At 45.3% G+C, this 15,608-nt stretch overlaps 1 protein-coding gene across 4 annotated transcripts; it reads left to right on the forward strand.

The window, feature by feature from the left end:
- The first annotated feature begins 1,345 nt into the window (after positions 1–1,345).
- LOC114083567 (transmembrane 4 L6 family member 5-like) lies at positions 1,346–7,850 on the forward strand. Of its 4 annotated transcripts, XR_011705009.1 has the most exons (5): positions 1,346–1,611; positions 3,235–3,389; positions 6,560–6,613; positions 7,068–7,198; positions 7,615–7,850. XR_011705009.1 is itself a non-coding variant. In XM_027924857.3 (4 exons), exons 1-4 carry the CDS (start codon positions 1,441–1,443, stop codon positions 7,799–7,801), a joined length of 543 nt encoding a protein of 180 aa, XP_027780658.2. In that variant the 5' UTR covers positions 1,346–1,440; the 3' UTR covers positions 7,802–7,850. The 4 variants fall into 4 exon arrangements, 2 of the variants coding, with proteins under 2 accessions (XP_027780658.2, XP_027780659.2); XR_003581166.3 differs by lacking the exon at positions 3,235–3,389 and having other exon boundaries at positions 1,346–1,646; XM_027924857.3 differs by lacking the exon at positions 3,235–3,389.
- Positions 7,851–15,608: the final 7,758 nt, after the last annotated feature.

Genomic DNA, 15,608 nt, shown 5'->3' on the forward strand with positions numbered 1-15,608 from the left:
CTCTACCATCACATAAAACTAAAAAGAAGAAATTAAAAAGCAAAGAAAAAATGTTTCCAAGGAGTGCAGAGTGTGGTGGGGCATGCCAGTAATCCCAGCATCTCAGGAGGTTGAGACGAGAGGATTGTGAGTTCAAAGTCAGCCTCAGCAATTGAGGGAGGCCCTAAGCAACTCAGCGAGACCCTATGTCTAAATAAAATATAAAAAAGGACTGAAGATGTGTCTCAGTGGTTAAGAGACCTTGGGTTCAATCCCTAATTTAAAAAAATGTCCCAAGGAGTGATCAGGTTCCAGGCATGGCTGAATCTGCCAATCAAATGATGTTGTCACACCTCACTCTCTCTCTCAATGGTTGTTTCCTCTGGATTAACTTCCTGCTCTAACAGGAAGGACCTTCCTCAAGGTGAAACAGGCCACAAGCAACATCATCACCTAAAAAAACCCAGAATTTCCTTGACCTTCAGATGGTGAACAAAAACAAGAACACAAATAAATAAATTTTAAAAATGGATTCTTCATGGAACTGGCTTGGATTGTACAAGTATGGCTGAGTGAAATGTTGAAGCCAGAGGATGGTATGTTCTAACAAATCAGGCCACAGTCTCAATTCTACCCTGAGAAACATGTAGTAGTCTCAAAAGGAGAGGGATCAATAAACAAATATTAATGAGATGAAATGAAGCCAGGCTCAGTGGCACATGCCTGTAATACCAGTGCATGGGAGGCTGAGGCAGGAGGATCATGATTTAAAAACCAGCCTCAGTAACTTAGCAAGGTCTTAAGCAACTCAGTGAGACCCTGTCTCTAAACAAAAGTTAAAATAAAAGACTGGGTTGTGCCTCATTTGTTAAGTGCCACTGCGTTCAATGCCCGGTACAAAAAAAAAAAAAATTTTTTTTTTTAAAGAATTTTAAATAAAAACACAGCTGAAGCCTGCTATCATCTTTTTTCATTTCTTTCTGGGAGGAACTCTCTATGTGTAACAAATGGAAATGATAAGCCCACTGTACACTTCCTTGTGCTGCCTAGTTTAACAAACATTCCCCCTGTCTTAAGGAACCCTTACAATCAGTCAAGAGGCAAGTGGTATCACTCTACCCTTTATAGAGATGAGGCAATTGTGACCTAGAGACATACAATGGCTTGGTTGAGTCTTCAACAGGTAAGGAATTGAAGAGGGATGATGGAGAGGTGTGTGCAGAAAAAAAGACGAAGAAGACATTGGCTCCAGTGTGTGACTAGCTCCCCCACCACATCATCGCACATCCACCCCCTCTCCTCACCAGCTGCAGCTGGTGATAGGGCCTCCCTTATCATTCTGATCCTGCCAGTGTCTACCACAGCTTTTCTCTGACCTGTACTCACATTACAGCCTGTGTTCCTCTGTGGCCAGGAATACTTTCATTTTATTTCAGGCTCACTTTCATTCACTGTTTCACCATGCACCCAAGGAAGTGTGCCCGCTGGGTGGGCCTTTCCCTAATATCTCTCTCCCTAGTGTGCATCTTGGCCAATGCCCTCCTATTGGTGCCTGATGGGAAGACCTGGAGCTCAGACCAACTCAGCTTGCAAGTCCTGCTCATGCCTGGCTTCATCGGCGGGGGATTGATGGTGAGGAGTCTATAGAGCACAGGCCAGTCATCAGGGTATGGGCACCACTGAAAAGGATTGTGAATGGGAAGGGAGGGGAGATGAAAAGGACAGTGCTCCAGAGGGGTGGCAAGTGCTTGGTGGGGAGTAGGAATGTACAAGGTGCTCCCCCTATAAACTCAGCACTCTGGAGACAGCCCTGGAAGAGCCCCCAAGGACCTGAGATGAATGTGTAAGGGAAGGAGAAGGCAAGGAGGGGAGGCTCAAATCTCTAAAGAGCTCCCTTTATGGGTCAAAGCTTGTCCCACCTGACCCTCCCTGCACAGGCAACTGAGCAGATGTTGGGGACCCCTCACTACAAGGGTCCAAGCAGAAGGAACAGCTGGCTGTGTGGGAGGTTATCAGGGAAGAGTAATAATAGACATGGGGAGGTACAGCAGAAAGGTCTGGAGCCAGGCAGTGATGTCACCCATCAGTCACTCTACCTCTCAGCTCAGTGCTGCCCCTCCCTCCTCCTCTTCCACTCACTCTCAGCCCACATTCTGGATGCCCACTCTGTGCTGGGTGCTAAGGACAAACTCAGAAGCAGGTCAATCAGGCAGAGAAGTTGCCCCCAAGGCTTCCTGGAGATGAGGATCTGCTGGAAGAAGTGAAGGAAGAGGAGACAGATTTCCTGTATCTCCTCCTCCTCTCTTTCCCCGTTTAGGGGAAGTTTAGATGGTCAACCTAGTGTAATATTTGTGGGGGGGCAAAATTGAGAGATCTACCCAGCAGAGTTTCCCTCTTTTCAGGACAGCTGACAGATAACATGCTCTAGAAGAGTTCTCACCTTGTCCCTATTCTGGGTCACATCTCTGTTACCTAAATGAGGATACCGCTCCTTTAACTAGCAACTCCCTCTTACTTTCTGAGGTCTCTTCTACTCCCCATCTCTTGCATCATAGCTGTTGGACTCTACTCCATCTCTCTGACTTCTATTATCTCTGAGATGTCACACTCCTCTAGGCCTACATACTTGCCCATTGTCATATCATGTTCCTTCTTCAACCTAAACTACCTCACACTCCTCCACCCAATCTAACTAATCATCTGTAGAGGCCACCTTCAACACTATGCTCCCAACATTCTAATTCACAGCCCTCTTTCTTCCCCTCTACTACTCGAGTCACTCTCAGGAAGTACCATATTATGCCACGGAGACACAAACAAGGTTCCTGCTCTCCTGGAAAACTGGTACCTTTTAGGGGGCAATGGTATGAGGAATCAAAACCAGAAACCCCATGAGAGCAAGTACTGTTTGTTTTGTTGGTTGCTGTGTGCCTGAAGCCTAGACCAGTGCCTTCACCTAACAGGAACTTGGTTAATAGTCACTGAATGAATGAAGTAATCCATAAGATGATTTCAGACAGTAGTAGGTACCATCAAAAATAAAATAATTAGGACTGAAGGTATAGGTCAGATACTTACCTAACATGTGTGACACCTGGGTTTGATCCCTAGCACTACTGCAAAGTGTGTGTGTGGGAGAGAGAGAGAGAGAGAGAGAGAGAGAGAGAGAGAGAGAGAGAGAGAGCTATGCATATTAGCACATGCCTGAGAGACAGAAAGAGCACTATGTATAGTAACACATGTCTGCAATCCCAGTTAATTCAAAAGGAAGATAATGCAAGGTGCAGGGGCACATGCCTATAATCCCAGCAACTCAGGAGTCTGAGGCAGGAGGATCACAAGTTTGAGACCAGCCTGGGCAAGAAAAAATTGAAAGGACTGGAATATGCCTCAATGGAGAGAGCCTTAAGGTACAATTGTCACTACCAGAAGAAAAACGGGGGGGGGGGGGAGAAAAATATAAATTTTATTGAGGCCAACCTAGTAAAATTAGAATATATACAAATATGTGTGTGTGTATGTGTGTGTGCATGTGTGTGTGTGTGTATTTGTGTGTGTGATTACACTGCAGTACAGCTCAGGGGCAGAGTGCATGGGTTGATCAATCCCTAGTACCACAATAAATAAATAAGTAAATAAATAAACAAATTGATTTATCATATAGAGCTCCTAGCACAAGAAGTTTGGGGATTTTAGGGTTTGGGTTGTTTGTATGTGTGTGCATGCATGCTCACTGGGTATGAACTCAGGGCCCTGTGGAAGCTCAACACATGCCCTATTATTGAGCTAGATCCCTAGCCCCAGCTCATTTTACAAAGTGGACATACCCACATATCCACTACCCAGATCAAAAAACAGTTAATTTACATACCTGCATTGGAATGACTCAGGAGGCTAAAGCAGGAGGATCTTGAGGCTAAGGCTAGGAGTTTCAGGTCAACATGAGTAAAATAGCAAAACCCCATCTCATAAAACAAACTAACAAAAAACAGATCATTATTACCAGAATCTCAAACATGCCTCTTACCAGGTACTACTCCTCAACAACAAGGTTAATTCTATCTTCCAACCTCCAGAAACTGGTTTGGTTTCTTCAGTACTCTATTTAAAATGAAACCATACACTATGTGTTATTTCATGTCTGGCTTCTTTAACATAATATTATATTTATAACCCATCCATAATATTTTATGTAGCTATAGCTTTTCTTATGCATTCCATTGTATAACTATAATTTAAACATTCTACCATTGATGGACATTTGGATAGTTTGTAGTTTGGGTTTATTGCAAATAATATTCTTATTATATTTCTGTAGCTGTCTTAGGTAAATATATGCATTTATTTCCATCCTGTCTACAGTTAGAGAGGAGTACGATTGCTGATTCTTTTTTTTTTTTTTAGTTGTTGATGGACCTTTATTCTATTCATTTATTTATATGTGGTGCTGAGAATCAAACCCATGCCTCACACATGTGAAGCCAGCACTCTACCAGGGAGCCACAACCCCAGCCCAACACTGCTGATTCTTATGGTTGGCAAATATTCAGTGCTAATACTGACAAATAGTTTTCTATAGTTTCTGTATCAATTTGATTCTGATCAGCACAGTGTGAGAGTTCTAGTCACTACCCACCCCACTGGATAAGTAGATCCCCTGGCTATTGTGTGGAGAATGGATAGTAGGAGGTCAGCCATAGATGCAGGAAGAGGAGACTAATGTCACGGAGGAAAGAGTATCTTGAAATAAGCCCGTGACCATGGTGATAGACAGAAGTCAGCAGATTCGAGCTATAAACAGTGTTGTCTCTTGAATTTATGATAACTCTTCTCTTTTTGTGAAGATAATTAGAGGGCTAGGAGCAAGACAGGGAAGCTTATACCACAGACAAAAACAAAAACTTTGACCAAAAGTAAAATTCTGAAGGAGGTGGGTCATTTAAAATTGACAAAATGTGTTGGGGGTATAACTCAGTGATACAACACTTGCATAGTATGGCAAGGCCCTGGATTAGATTGCTAGCTACTCAACACACACACACACACACACACACACACACACACACACACACGTAAAGCCAGAGGCAGTTCTAGATATCTGTGGATCCTGGAGCCTCCCAGTAAGTGACCTCACCAGTGAGGGTAAGCAATGGGTGGAGAATGGCCCTGAATTGCCCTGAAACAGGAAGAGGGGCATGAGAGTGCTGGTAGAAATTTGGTTCCACTCATCAGGTGTTTCTCTGCAATGGCCCTCCTGAGTCACTGGGTTTAAGGTGTGTACCATCACACCTAGGCAAGACCAAGTTTAATCTGGTGGTGGCATGTGAATGAACTGTGGTGTGGCAAAGGGCAAGAGCAATGAGACTTTGAAGGGAGGCTGAGAACTAAAACTCTCAGCCCCTTCCCTGGAAAAGAACAAAATGCTGCCTTGTATGGTGTATGCCAGACCAGACCAACAGGGAAGGAAGGATCAAAACAGCTGTGGAATTACAGGGATGGGAGATGAACCTGGCCTGTGCTATGATCACAATGACAAGGCTGGAGGCAGAGTGAGGAGCCTCAAAATTCTTCCTAGGATTTAGAAACCTCCTCCCACCAGAAGGAAGGCTAAGAACATCTTCCTAATGGAACTTAATTAGGAATTGAATGGGGGAAGAAGGAGAAAGGACTGATTGATTCAGGAACCATTGAAGAAAGAGACAAGAAGAGTTGAAATCTGACTGGGTGCAAAAGGATTAGAGTTGTTAAGCCTAAGGGACCTGATGGGTGATATTTTTCAAATACAAGAATGAGGAAATCAAAGGGAGATTTATTTGGGAAATATTTTGAGGTCACCTCTGAAACTGAATCTGAGCTAAAATCAAGACATTTGAGTGAACTGCCTTCAGGCAGTTGGGTTTCGATCTCCAGGCATGTGGAGGTGACTATTAGCAGAGGGAATTACCTGGGAGAGGATGGACTTTGTGAGAAAAGTCACAGGAAGAAAAAAGATCAGGGGCTGGATCTTAGGAAATCCCACAACCCACATCACAGCATTCGTGAACACACTCTACCATACCCTAGCTCACCAGACCTTCAACACCACTACCTCTTCCCACTGCTGAAGACATTTATAGCTAAGGAGAACTTACTGTAAATCAGCCTTGACATCAGGCCCACCAGTTATCTCTTTCATTCCTAATCACTGAGAGCTAGGTTTTACAAACCCATTTTACATTGGACACAACTGAGACACAGAGAAAGCAATGAGTTCATTGAGTGTGAAGTAGTGTGTCCCTGGCCTTCCACTCAGAGCCTCCAGATTCCCATTCAGATATGCACCTACTAGGTGCCAAGATTCACAGGGAATGTTTAATACTAAACCCAAACCCTAAGTAATATACAATATGGACAGAGTTTAGATAGGCAGGCAAATAAAGTATTGTAGAGCCCAACCATGCTCCAGGACAGGTAGAGATAAGGTCTTCCCATAGTCCAAAGGCCTGAGGACAAAATAGCCAGCTTCTGGAAAAGATGGAGACCTTCAGGATCTGGGTTGGGGTGGAGGGTTCACACTATCACACTGACTCTTGTCCCACAGGTGCTGTGTCTGGGAATTGCACTGGTTCGGGAAGCTAATGACTATGACTGCCCGGTGAGATCCCAGTTATGTAGAGATTTGGCCAGGCATGGTGGTGCACACTTGTAATCCAAGGGACTGGGTGGTTGAGGCAGGAAGGATCCCAAGATTGAGGCCATCCTCAGCAATTTAGTGAGACCCCATCTCCTAAATAAAAAATATAAACTGCTGGGGATGTATCTCTTTGGTAGAGCGCTCATGGGTTCAATCCCAAGTAACACCAGCATCCCCTCCAAAAATGGAGAAAGAGATTGAGGATTCTGTCTCTGAACCAGTCTCTCATGGAGCCACAGCACCCTCTGCAGAATTTCAAGCATTCTGTTACAGGACTACATCCCCAGCCCACAGAATGTATTTTCAACCTGGCTCCAGAGGAGCTGGGCAGTGTTGGGGGTGGAGCTAGGTGTGGCTGGCCCAGGAGTGGGGAGGGGACAGCCATATCCAGCCCACCTTCCACACCCCTGTCCAGGAGTGGTGTTTACCCATCTGCTTTATCGAGGGACTACTTGGTGCCATCTACTGCCTCACCATGTCAGCAGAAGGACTCAGAATTGGACCCAAATGCTCAATAAATGGCAAGTGGGACTATCACTTCCAACGGTAAGGCTTAACTTGTATTCGTGACCCCCACTCCCCATCCCCCCATGCCCTTCCCACGTGGGCCAGGAAACCTGGGTGCCACAGAGCTTCAGGAGAATTCCCTCCTGTGGGCCTAACTAGCCCTTTGAAAATCCCATTCAAAGTGGGGTGCCTGTAATCCCAGTGGCTTGGGAGGCTGAGGCAGGAGGATCAAGAGTTCCAAGACAACCTCAGCAAAAGCAAGGTGCTAAGCAACTCAGTCTCTAAATAAAATACAAAATAGGGCTAGGGATGTGGCTCAGTGGTCGAGTGTCCCTAGTTAAATCCCCATGAAGAAAAGAAAGAAAGAAAATACCATTAGGTGTGTTCTCAGGAGATGGGGTGGGGGAAGGGTGCTGTGTTTCCTCCTTGGATCTCTTGACCCTACTCATTCACAGAGATGAATACTTGAGCCACCCTGATGACTGGAATATCTGTGAGGAGCCATCCAATGTGGTGTCCTGGAATGTGACACTCTTCTCCTTGCTGGTGGTTGTCTCCAGCCTGGAGATCCTCCTGATTTTCAGCGGCTATTGCTTCACTTGTATTGCTGTTTCAGATGAACCCAGATCAAATCCATTTTAAAGTCATAAAAAGTTAATTTCTGTTTTACTATAAATTACTGCGATTTCCAGACTTGTTTGGAATTCCTGCCTGTGCCTTGAATTCACCCATGCCTGGCTTTCCCTGACCAGATAACAACCCTCTCTACGACCTTACTGGCACCTCATAAATCCTGGTTCCTCCTGACCAAATAACAACAATTCTGATGTTGGTGTTATGCTCAAATTCGGGACCCCCAAAAGACCACCAGAGACCAAGATCAATGTAAACAGCAAAGAGGTGTTTATTGCAAGCTAACTCGGTCCTCTGTGCGCACACAGCAACTGGTGACGCTGAGAGGCCCCGAGCCCAGGGTTTGCAGCAGTTTTATACATTCTTTGGAGAAGGCAGGGACCGCCACATACATCATAGTATCTCTTAGCAAATCATCACACACCACGGGAAAATCAAATAACAACTCTAAAACATGAGTAGCACATTCACTGGTGGGAACAAGTTGGGTAGGGGTGATTGGTTACTACAAGAGGGAAATTCGTTTGAACTGATTGGTTTAAGCCAAGGGGGTGTTCCTGCTGAACTAAGTGGTTTCCCAACACCATAAACTCCTGGGAGGGTCATCTGGCAACCCAAGTATTTCCCTGTCTCATGCTGATTGGTGGCTGCTAGGGGGTTGCTATGGGTCCTCACCTAGCCTGACTGAGTCAGGGACACCTGTCACAGCAGATCTCTCCTGTTATTTGTAGATAAACAACATAGCAGGGTGGGAATGTGCCTAGGAGTGCTCTGTGCATCTTTCCAAGGACAAAGGTCATGTCCCTTCCTTGGACATGCTTTGCCCTGAGGTAGAGGATGGTTTTTCATTGGGATATGAATTACTCCCTATCTTGAACTAACATGCCCTGTAGATCATTAACCTACTATCTGCCTTTGTAAATGCTTCTCAAAATCGTGTTAGCTCTACGTTCTTAAGACACCCCCTTTTGCAACTTTTTGTGCTATAAAACCTTATTCCTGCAAAGCTGGGGGGCTAGTCTCTAGCCCACGTTAGAAGAGACAGCCAACACTTATCAGCTCTTTTTGTGTACACAAATACAAGCTTGCTTTAATTGGATTTAAAATTGGAGTTGGTGGTCTTTTCTTTGTATCAGGGTTTAACAGTTTGAATAATTGTAACAGTGCTCCACTTCTCCATTTTATTAAAACTCTCCTTGTTCTGAGGCTTATTTTTGAAAGCAAAAAAAAAAATTTTTTTTTCCTTTTCTCCCTCCTGCCTCCCTAACCTGGGGTCAGGGAACAAGATTACCCTGAGTTATCTGTGCTCCACAAGAAGAGGATCTAGGAAATGAATAGCTCCAGGGCACACCTGGAAAGTAGCCTTTTGTCAGGTTGGTGGTGGTGACTTAGAACAAAGCAGCCCTCAAGGGGAAAGAAACATCAATCAGGCACCAACAGAAATGGTATTCAATCAACAGGATCTCCTGACTAATGCCTTTCAATCATCAGGACCTCCTGGCCAATCCTGAAGTTCAGCCAAGCTCCCCTGACCAACTCTAGCAGGACAAGGGACTCCAAAAACACCTTTTCCTGTCCCAAGCCCTTCCCTTCCTGCATGAGCCCCATAAAACCCCAGTCCCGTCCAGTGATATACTTAGCCTAGTTCTCTCTTTAGATCAGAAGCCAGATTGTCACAAGTTATGAAGGATTCATTTCTGTTTTCTGTAAAAATATTAGGATGTCTGTATGGCCTGGCCATTAGTTGATGTTGTAAAGCTGATTGGAATGCCTGCCCATGCCCTGAACTCACCCAAGCCCGGTTTTCCCTGATCAGATAACAACCCTTTCCTAAACCTTAGTGATATCTCATGAATTCTGGCCTTCCCTGGCCAGATAATGACCCTCTCTGAGTCTCTAACACCTCCATAAATTCTGATGTAGGGGCCAGCAAAAATGTAAACTTGTGTTATGCTCCTCAGAGTTTTGTTATCTGTAATCCTCCTTTGTGTAACATTTTGGGCTATAAAACTGGGCTGCAAGGAAGCTTCTGGGCTGTCCTTGGCTCCCATGATTTTGATGGGAAAGGCAGCCTGGTGGGTCGAAATAATAAGCTTGCTTTAATTTCATTTTAATTGGAGTCAGTGGTGTTTTCTTGTGACGTGGTCTAACACCAGCTCCCATGTGGTTTCTCAGACCCTTCTCCTGTCCACTGTGTGGGTCTGATTGAGTTCTGCCCAGGAAAGATATCAAAAGAAAGCCTCATGGAGGGGGGAGAGTTGTGGCTCAGTGGCAGAGCACTTGCCTGGCATGTGTGAGGCACAGAGTTTGATCTTCAGCACCACATATAAATAAATAAAAAATAAAGATACATCAACAACTTAAAATATTTTTAAAATAAAACAAAATAAAGCCTCATTCCACAGCCTTTTTAAATCTGCCTCCTTTGGTCTCTGCCCGCCTTTGCCTGATCTTACAACTTTGAAAACCTTTTTTAAAAGCCCTCTGTTTCCCTATGGGCAGAACCCAGCCTCTGGGACACTAGTCCCCTGTGTTTCTCATTTCATTGCAAAGTAATAAAACTACTTTCACTTTTTTCTCAAAACCATGTCTTCATTATTAAATTGGCATGAATTGGCATTGGTGACAAAGACCCAGCTTTCAGTAACATTACTTTGTCATTTGTGAAGATTACAAGAAAAACTGAAGCAAAATCAGACAGGCAATCAGTAGAAATATGTAAATGGAGTCAGGTCAGATCTAGGAGGCCAATTTTGAGTCAGGAAGTTAGAGACTGTCCCCTGATGGGTTGAAATGTTAATTCCTTCAGAGCCCTTCCTCCACCCTTATCAAGAACCTGCCCCTGCTCCAACCTGTGGCTAAGGTAACCTGACCCAGGAATTGCCCCTCCCTACAGGGAGCTCTAAAGTTGTTGATTAAGGTGTCCTGGGCTCTGCCATCCTGCCCTTCCCCACCTCTTTTCCACCTTTGACAATCCCACAGAAAGAGCATGCTCTTTCTCCTTACCTAACTTGGGAAGGAGAAAGATAAGAGGAAGAGGGCAGGAGAACAAAGGAAGCCTAGGACATATAAAAAGGGCAGAACACCTTGCTTCTTGGGATACCAGGATACTAGCTATGGCCTCATTCTCCCTCCTAGGAGAAGTCTCTGTTACCCCTTTTTAAATAAACCCTGCTTTATATGCTTGCCTCAGCATGCTTCTTTAATGTTCAAACTTCAACTTCTGAGGAAGCAGGACTCTTCACCAAAACCCAGCAGTATCCAAAGGATAGGACCGTGTGAGGTGGAGATGTGGAGGAACCTGCTTGGTCCTGGCTAAGTCCTTGCTCACACTGTCTTTTCTGCTGGGCTCAGCTCACTGAGGCTCCACTTATACCTGCTTATACCTGCTTGCCCCTGGACCCCTGCCTGGCCTGCCTGTCGCGACCCCTTGCCCGCAAGGAAGACGCAACTCAGGAATCTTCTTTCAGCAGTTTATTCAGGTCCTTGATATTTCTTCTTCTCTCTCTCGGATGCCCCTCCCAGCCTTAATAAAGCATCTCAAGCCCCAATGCAAAGCTGCCACGTGGAGCTTTCTCATAGGGTGATGAAAAATCATGTGCCAACTCTCCCAGATAAGGAGTTGTTTGTCACAGACCACAGCGGAGCCAGCGTCATCTTGTAATGGCGACCATAGTCTGCAGAAACGGCAGAAGTGGCTCACCACAGTTCCCCCTTTTCTGTTTTCTTAAAACAATACAGGCGAGAGTAGAGGTCCTATCCCACTGTGCAGAAGTGGCTGCATAGTATGACTCAGTCCTAAGGAGGGCCCTTCCCCAGATCTGAGGCCATATCAGCCGACGCCTTTTTTCGTGGGGCGGGGCGTGGACGCGTCTAACCCGCATGCAATAGGACATGCTCTCCTTGAGGTCCACGTCAAGGATCACTCAAGTGCAGTGCCTTGCCTCGCATCCTGTATCGTGACGATGGTGGACGAAGGGGGATAGCTGAGGCTGAACTGTGGCTGTATTAATGACAAACAAGTTGACAGCACCCTGAAAGAAAGGCACGGACTTTAAAGCGATAGTAAAGCACTAGTGTGGAAACCCATCTGCGTGCAATGGCAGCAAGACCGGCAGAGTGCAAGGGCTTTCCAACACTAAGAGAATAACAAGGAAAGTCATGTCGATCCCAGTGCAATGTTATAATAACTTGGGGTGCAACGACCATGACAAAGGTTTACTGTTTAAGATGCGCAAGCCAGACTTGAGGCAAGTTGCCATTTTCTAAAGCTGCAAGAGCTTGTATGATTATAGCCTTATCGTGAGCACTGCGGGCCTTAAGGCGACAGAGAAACCACAAACAGAGGAACATACCGAAGCAACACATTGCACCAAAAATGCCTACCCCCACCCACTCTTTGAAGAAGGAAAAAGCAGAAGATATCCAATCGGTGAATTGACCCAAAGTCACTGGTTCAACGCGGGTACTATTCAAAACAGCAATCTGAGTTAGTTGAGACTGGATCATGTCTTCCGCTGCCATGGACCAATTTCCGGCCAAATATTCGCCAATGATGCGGGAGGCATTTCTGGAATCATTAAATCTGACAGAGGTTATGCATAAATGTGCACGTTGATCAACACAACCCAAAAGCACTAAGTCAGCCAATTCTTCTACCTGAGCTTGAAGTAAATCTATCCTTTGGTTGGCAGCTAAAATCCCTGACAAAATATGTTGATTAATTGAATTTTGGGATTCAAGTATGGTGGAAGTTTGTTGAACAACTTGATTAATGGTGGCAGCGGTTTGTACTTGACTGGCCATGGCTACTCCAGCTGTAACTGCTGCAGCAGCAGACACCGCCACAGCTGTCACTATAGCTGCCGTAATTCCAAAATCTCTACGGGTTCTAATCAATTCAACAATAGGAAAGGATTCTGGATCTGCAGTAACCGGGATCGGGACAAAGGTTGGAATTTTCATAATCACTGCCATAGTCCAGGAGCCATTCCAACACTCAGACAAGTAGCAAGTAACATTAGAACAATTAAGCATCCCCTGTAATGTAACATTAGCCAAAAGAAACAGAAACGGAGATTGGAGACAGACTGCTGCGGAGGGTAATGTAGCATTAGATAATTGTGAATTATTTGCAAAAATTTTAAGCCTCCTACCTCGCTCCGAGTCTTGGGTAATGCCAGAAACATTAAACAGCCAACTTTGGACTCCTAATATTTCCCTGGGGAAACACAAGTGCGGACTAGACTAGCCCAATCTGAGGGAGTCATACAAAATCTAGTAAGTCCCTCCACCTGAGTGAGAGTGAAAGCGGCATCTATGCCATAAGTGCGGACGGATTCTGCCAAGGTTTTAACTATCTTAAAGTCTAAAGGCTCATGATATCTTCCCCTATTATTGTCCTGAAACACCGGGTACGCAAGTCCCATATCTGTATTAACTGTCCTCCAAACTTGCGCATGAAAAGACCTCCCGGAACCTTGGCTCCCCCCCACATACGGGGGTGGGGCAACCGGCACCATATCTTCTTCTAAATTTTCAACCTCCTCCTCCTCAGAATTCTGTTGACCAATATTAGATCCCTCCCCCTTCTTACAGTAGGCATGCGCGCCTTGTGTCTCCTTTTTCTTCTTTTTCATTTTTATCTTATGTAGTTGTTGTAACAATATATCAAGGTCCTCAGAACTCTCTGAGCCGCTTGTGTCCTCAGATGTTTTGAATTCGGTCAAATCTGGATAGAGCCTTCTCCTATTTTTATCTTCAGGCTCTTTTGCCTTCTCACTACTGTTACTTTTGATACTCTCTGCCACTTCACTATGTGATCCTTCAGATTTTTCCTCATGTAGTTGTTCAAGAACGGCCTGACCCTCACTCACAGCCTCTTGGCATTTACCATCTGTTATACATCCTCTAACTAACTTCCAAAGTGGTATAACACCACCCTCTAAGGTGCCTTGCTCACAAGCAAAGTCAAGATCTTTGCCTAATTTATCCCAACTAGGTACAGTAAGGCTGCCCGAAAATGCAAACCACGGTGCAGCGATATCTATCTTCTGTAAAAATCTCTGTAAAGTACTATGTTTCACTTCCAGGCCCTTGGAACGCAACAGGCCATCTAGGGCCAGGAGAAGCGGACTTGAAGATGCGGCACCCATGACACAACAACAAAGGAAGCACAAAAAACAAAAGCGAAAGTAGAAGCAAAAGTACACAGTGCAGCTGCAATAAAATGCAAGGCTTCCTCTTTCATTACAGACAGAGGAGCTGCCCCGCTTTCTTCGCGTATCCCACTTACCTGGGACTAACCCCGCTTTAATCGCGGATCCCCCTTACCTGGGGACTGACCCCGCTTTGAACGCGGATCCCCCTTACCTGGGGACTGACCCCGCTTTGATCGCGGATCCCACTTACCTGGGACTAACCGGTGCACCACCCCTGACTACTGAGAGTTCTGATTTCCCGGGTTTCGGCACCACTTGTCGCGACCCCTTGCCCGCAAGGAAGACGCAACTCAGGAATCTTCTTTCAGCAGTTTATTCAGGTCCTTGATATTTCTTCTTCTCTCTCTCGGATGCCCCTCCCAGCCTTAATAAAGCATCTCAAGCCCCAATGCAAAGCTGCCACGTGGAGCTTTCTCATAGGGTGATGAAAAATCATGTGCCAACTCTCCCAGATAAGGAGTTGTTTGTCACAGACCACAGCGGAGCCAGCGTCATCTTGTAATGGCGACCATAGTCTGCAGAAACGGCAGAAGTGGCTCACCACACCTGCCCACTCCATGGACCCCTGGAATAAACTGTTTTGAGTCCACTCACAACACTCCCCGCTCAGATAATGCCCTAAACCAGCAGGAGTGTGTGAAGGCCTCCTAAGCTTGGTGTTCTTCTGACACTGTTAGAGGCCCCAAACCCTACTTATTTTTTTTCAGAGTTGCTGAGCTATTAAGTGGCTCAGGAATACATTGGTAAACAAGGCAGATAAGTTTTGTGCCCTCAAAGAATTTAACATTCCAGTGTGGAAAAAGAAATTTTAAAAGAAGCAAAGGATGGTCTGGGGCTGTGGCTCAGCGGTAGAGTACTTGCCTCGCACGTGCAAGACCCTGAGTTTGATTCTCAGCACCACATAAAAATAAATAAGTGAAATAAAGGTATTATGTCCAACTACAACTAAAAAATAAATATTTTTTTTAAAAAAGAAAGACCAAATTATAAAAAAATAAAATAAAATAAAAGTAAAACAAGCAAAGTATTATTTCAATTGATGGTTGTTGGGAAAACATATAACGGCAGCAGCACCCCAGAGAAAAACCTCAACATGGCACCTAACGACCCTCTTTCTCCTCTTTTTTCTTTCACTGGTGCAAAACGTTCCCGCTGGCACCAATGTTCAAATCCTGCGGGTGGGAAACCTTAGCCACAATAAGAATTAACTTCTTGGGCTCTGGATCTGACATATGGAAGAGCTTGCCAATAAACGGGTGACCCGTTATCTACCTCAGCCCTGCCACCTCTCCTTAGGTCTATATAAACCCACAGCCTTTTGTAATAAAGCGGAACCTCTCCGGTGATTTGTGTCATGTGGTGTCTCCCATTCGTAGTGCGGTGCGGTGTCTTACAGTGGTGCTGAAAACCCGGGAGACAGTGTGCTTGATAAACCAAGCCCCGTCTCTGCCACCGCCATCTCCAGTGACACATTTCGCCCTTGTCTGTCTTTGTGGGTGCTGGCTCCCTGCACTCACCACTGATCGAGTTTAGGTAAGTTCCCCCTCTCCGGCTCGCCAACTCCCTTCAGGCAGCAGCAGGAGACGCGATCGTGA

The sequence above is a fragment of the Marmota flaviventris genome, chromosome 17, assembly GCF_047511675.1.
Source record: "Marmota flaviventris isolate mMarFla1 chromosome 17, mMarFla1.hap1, whole genome shotgun sequence".
In the NCBI taxonomy this organism is placed as follows: domain Eukaryota; kingdom Metazoa; phylum Chordata; class Mammalia; order Rodentia; family Sciuridae; genus Marmota; species Marmota flaviventris.

Coding starts and splice junctions, on each gene's coding strand:
- LOC114083567 (XM_027924857.3), top strand. CDS start 1,441: ATGCACCCAAGGAAGTGTGCCCGCTGGGTGGGCCTTTCCCTAATATCT. Junction 1,612..6,559: donor TCATCGGCGGGGGATTGATG/GTGAGGAGTCTA, acceptor CTTGTCCCACAG/GTGCTGTGTCTGGGAATTGC. Junction 7,199..7,614: donor TGGGACTATCACTTCCAACG/GTAAGGCTTAAC, acceptor ACTCATTCACAG/AGATGAATACTTGAGCCACC.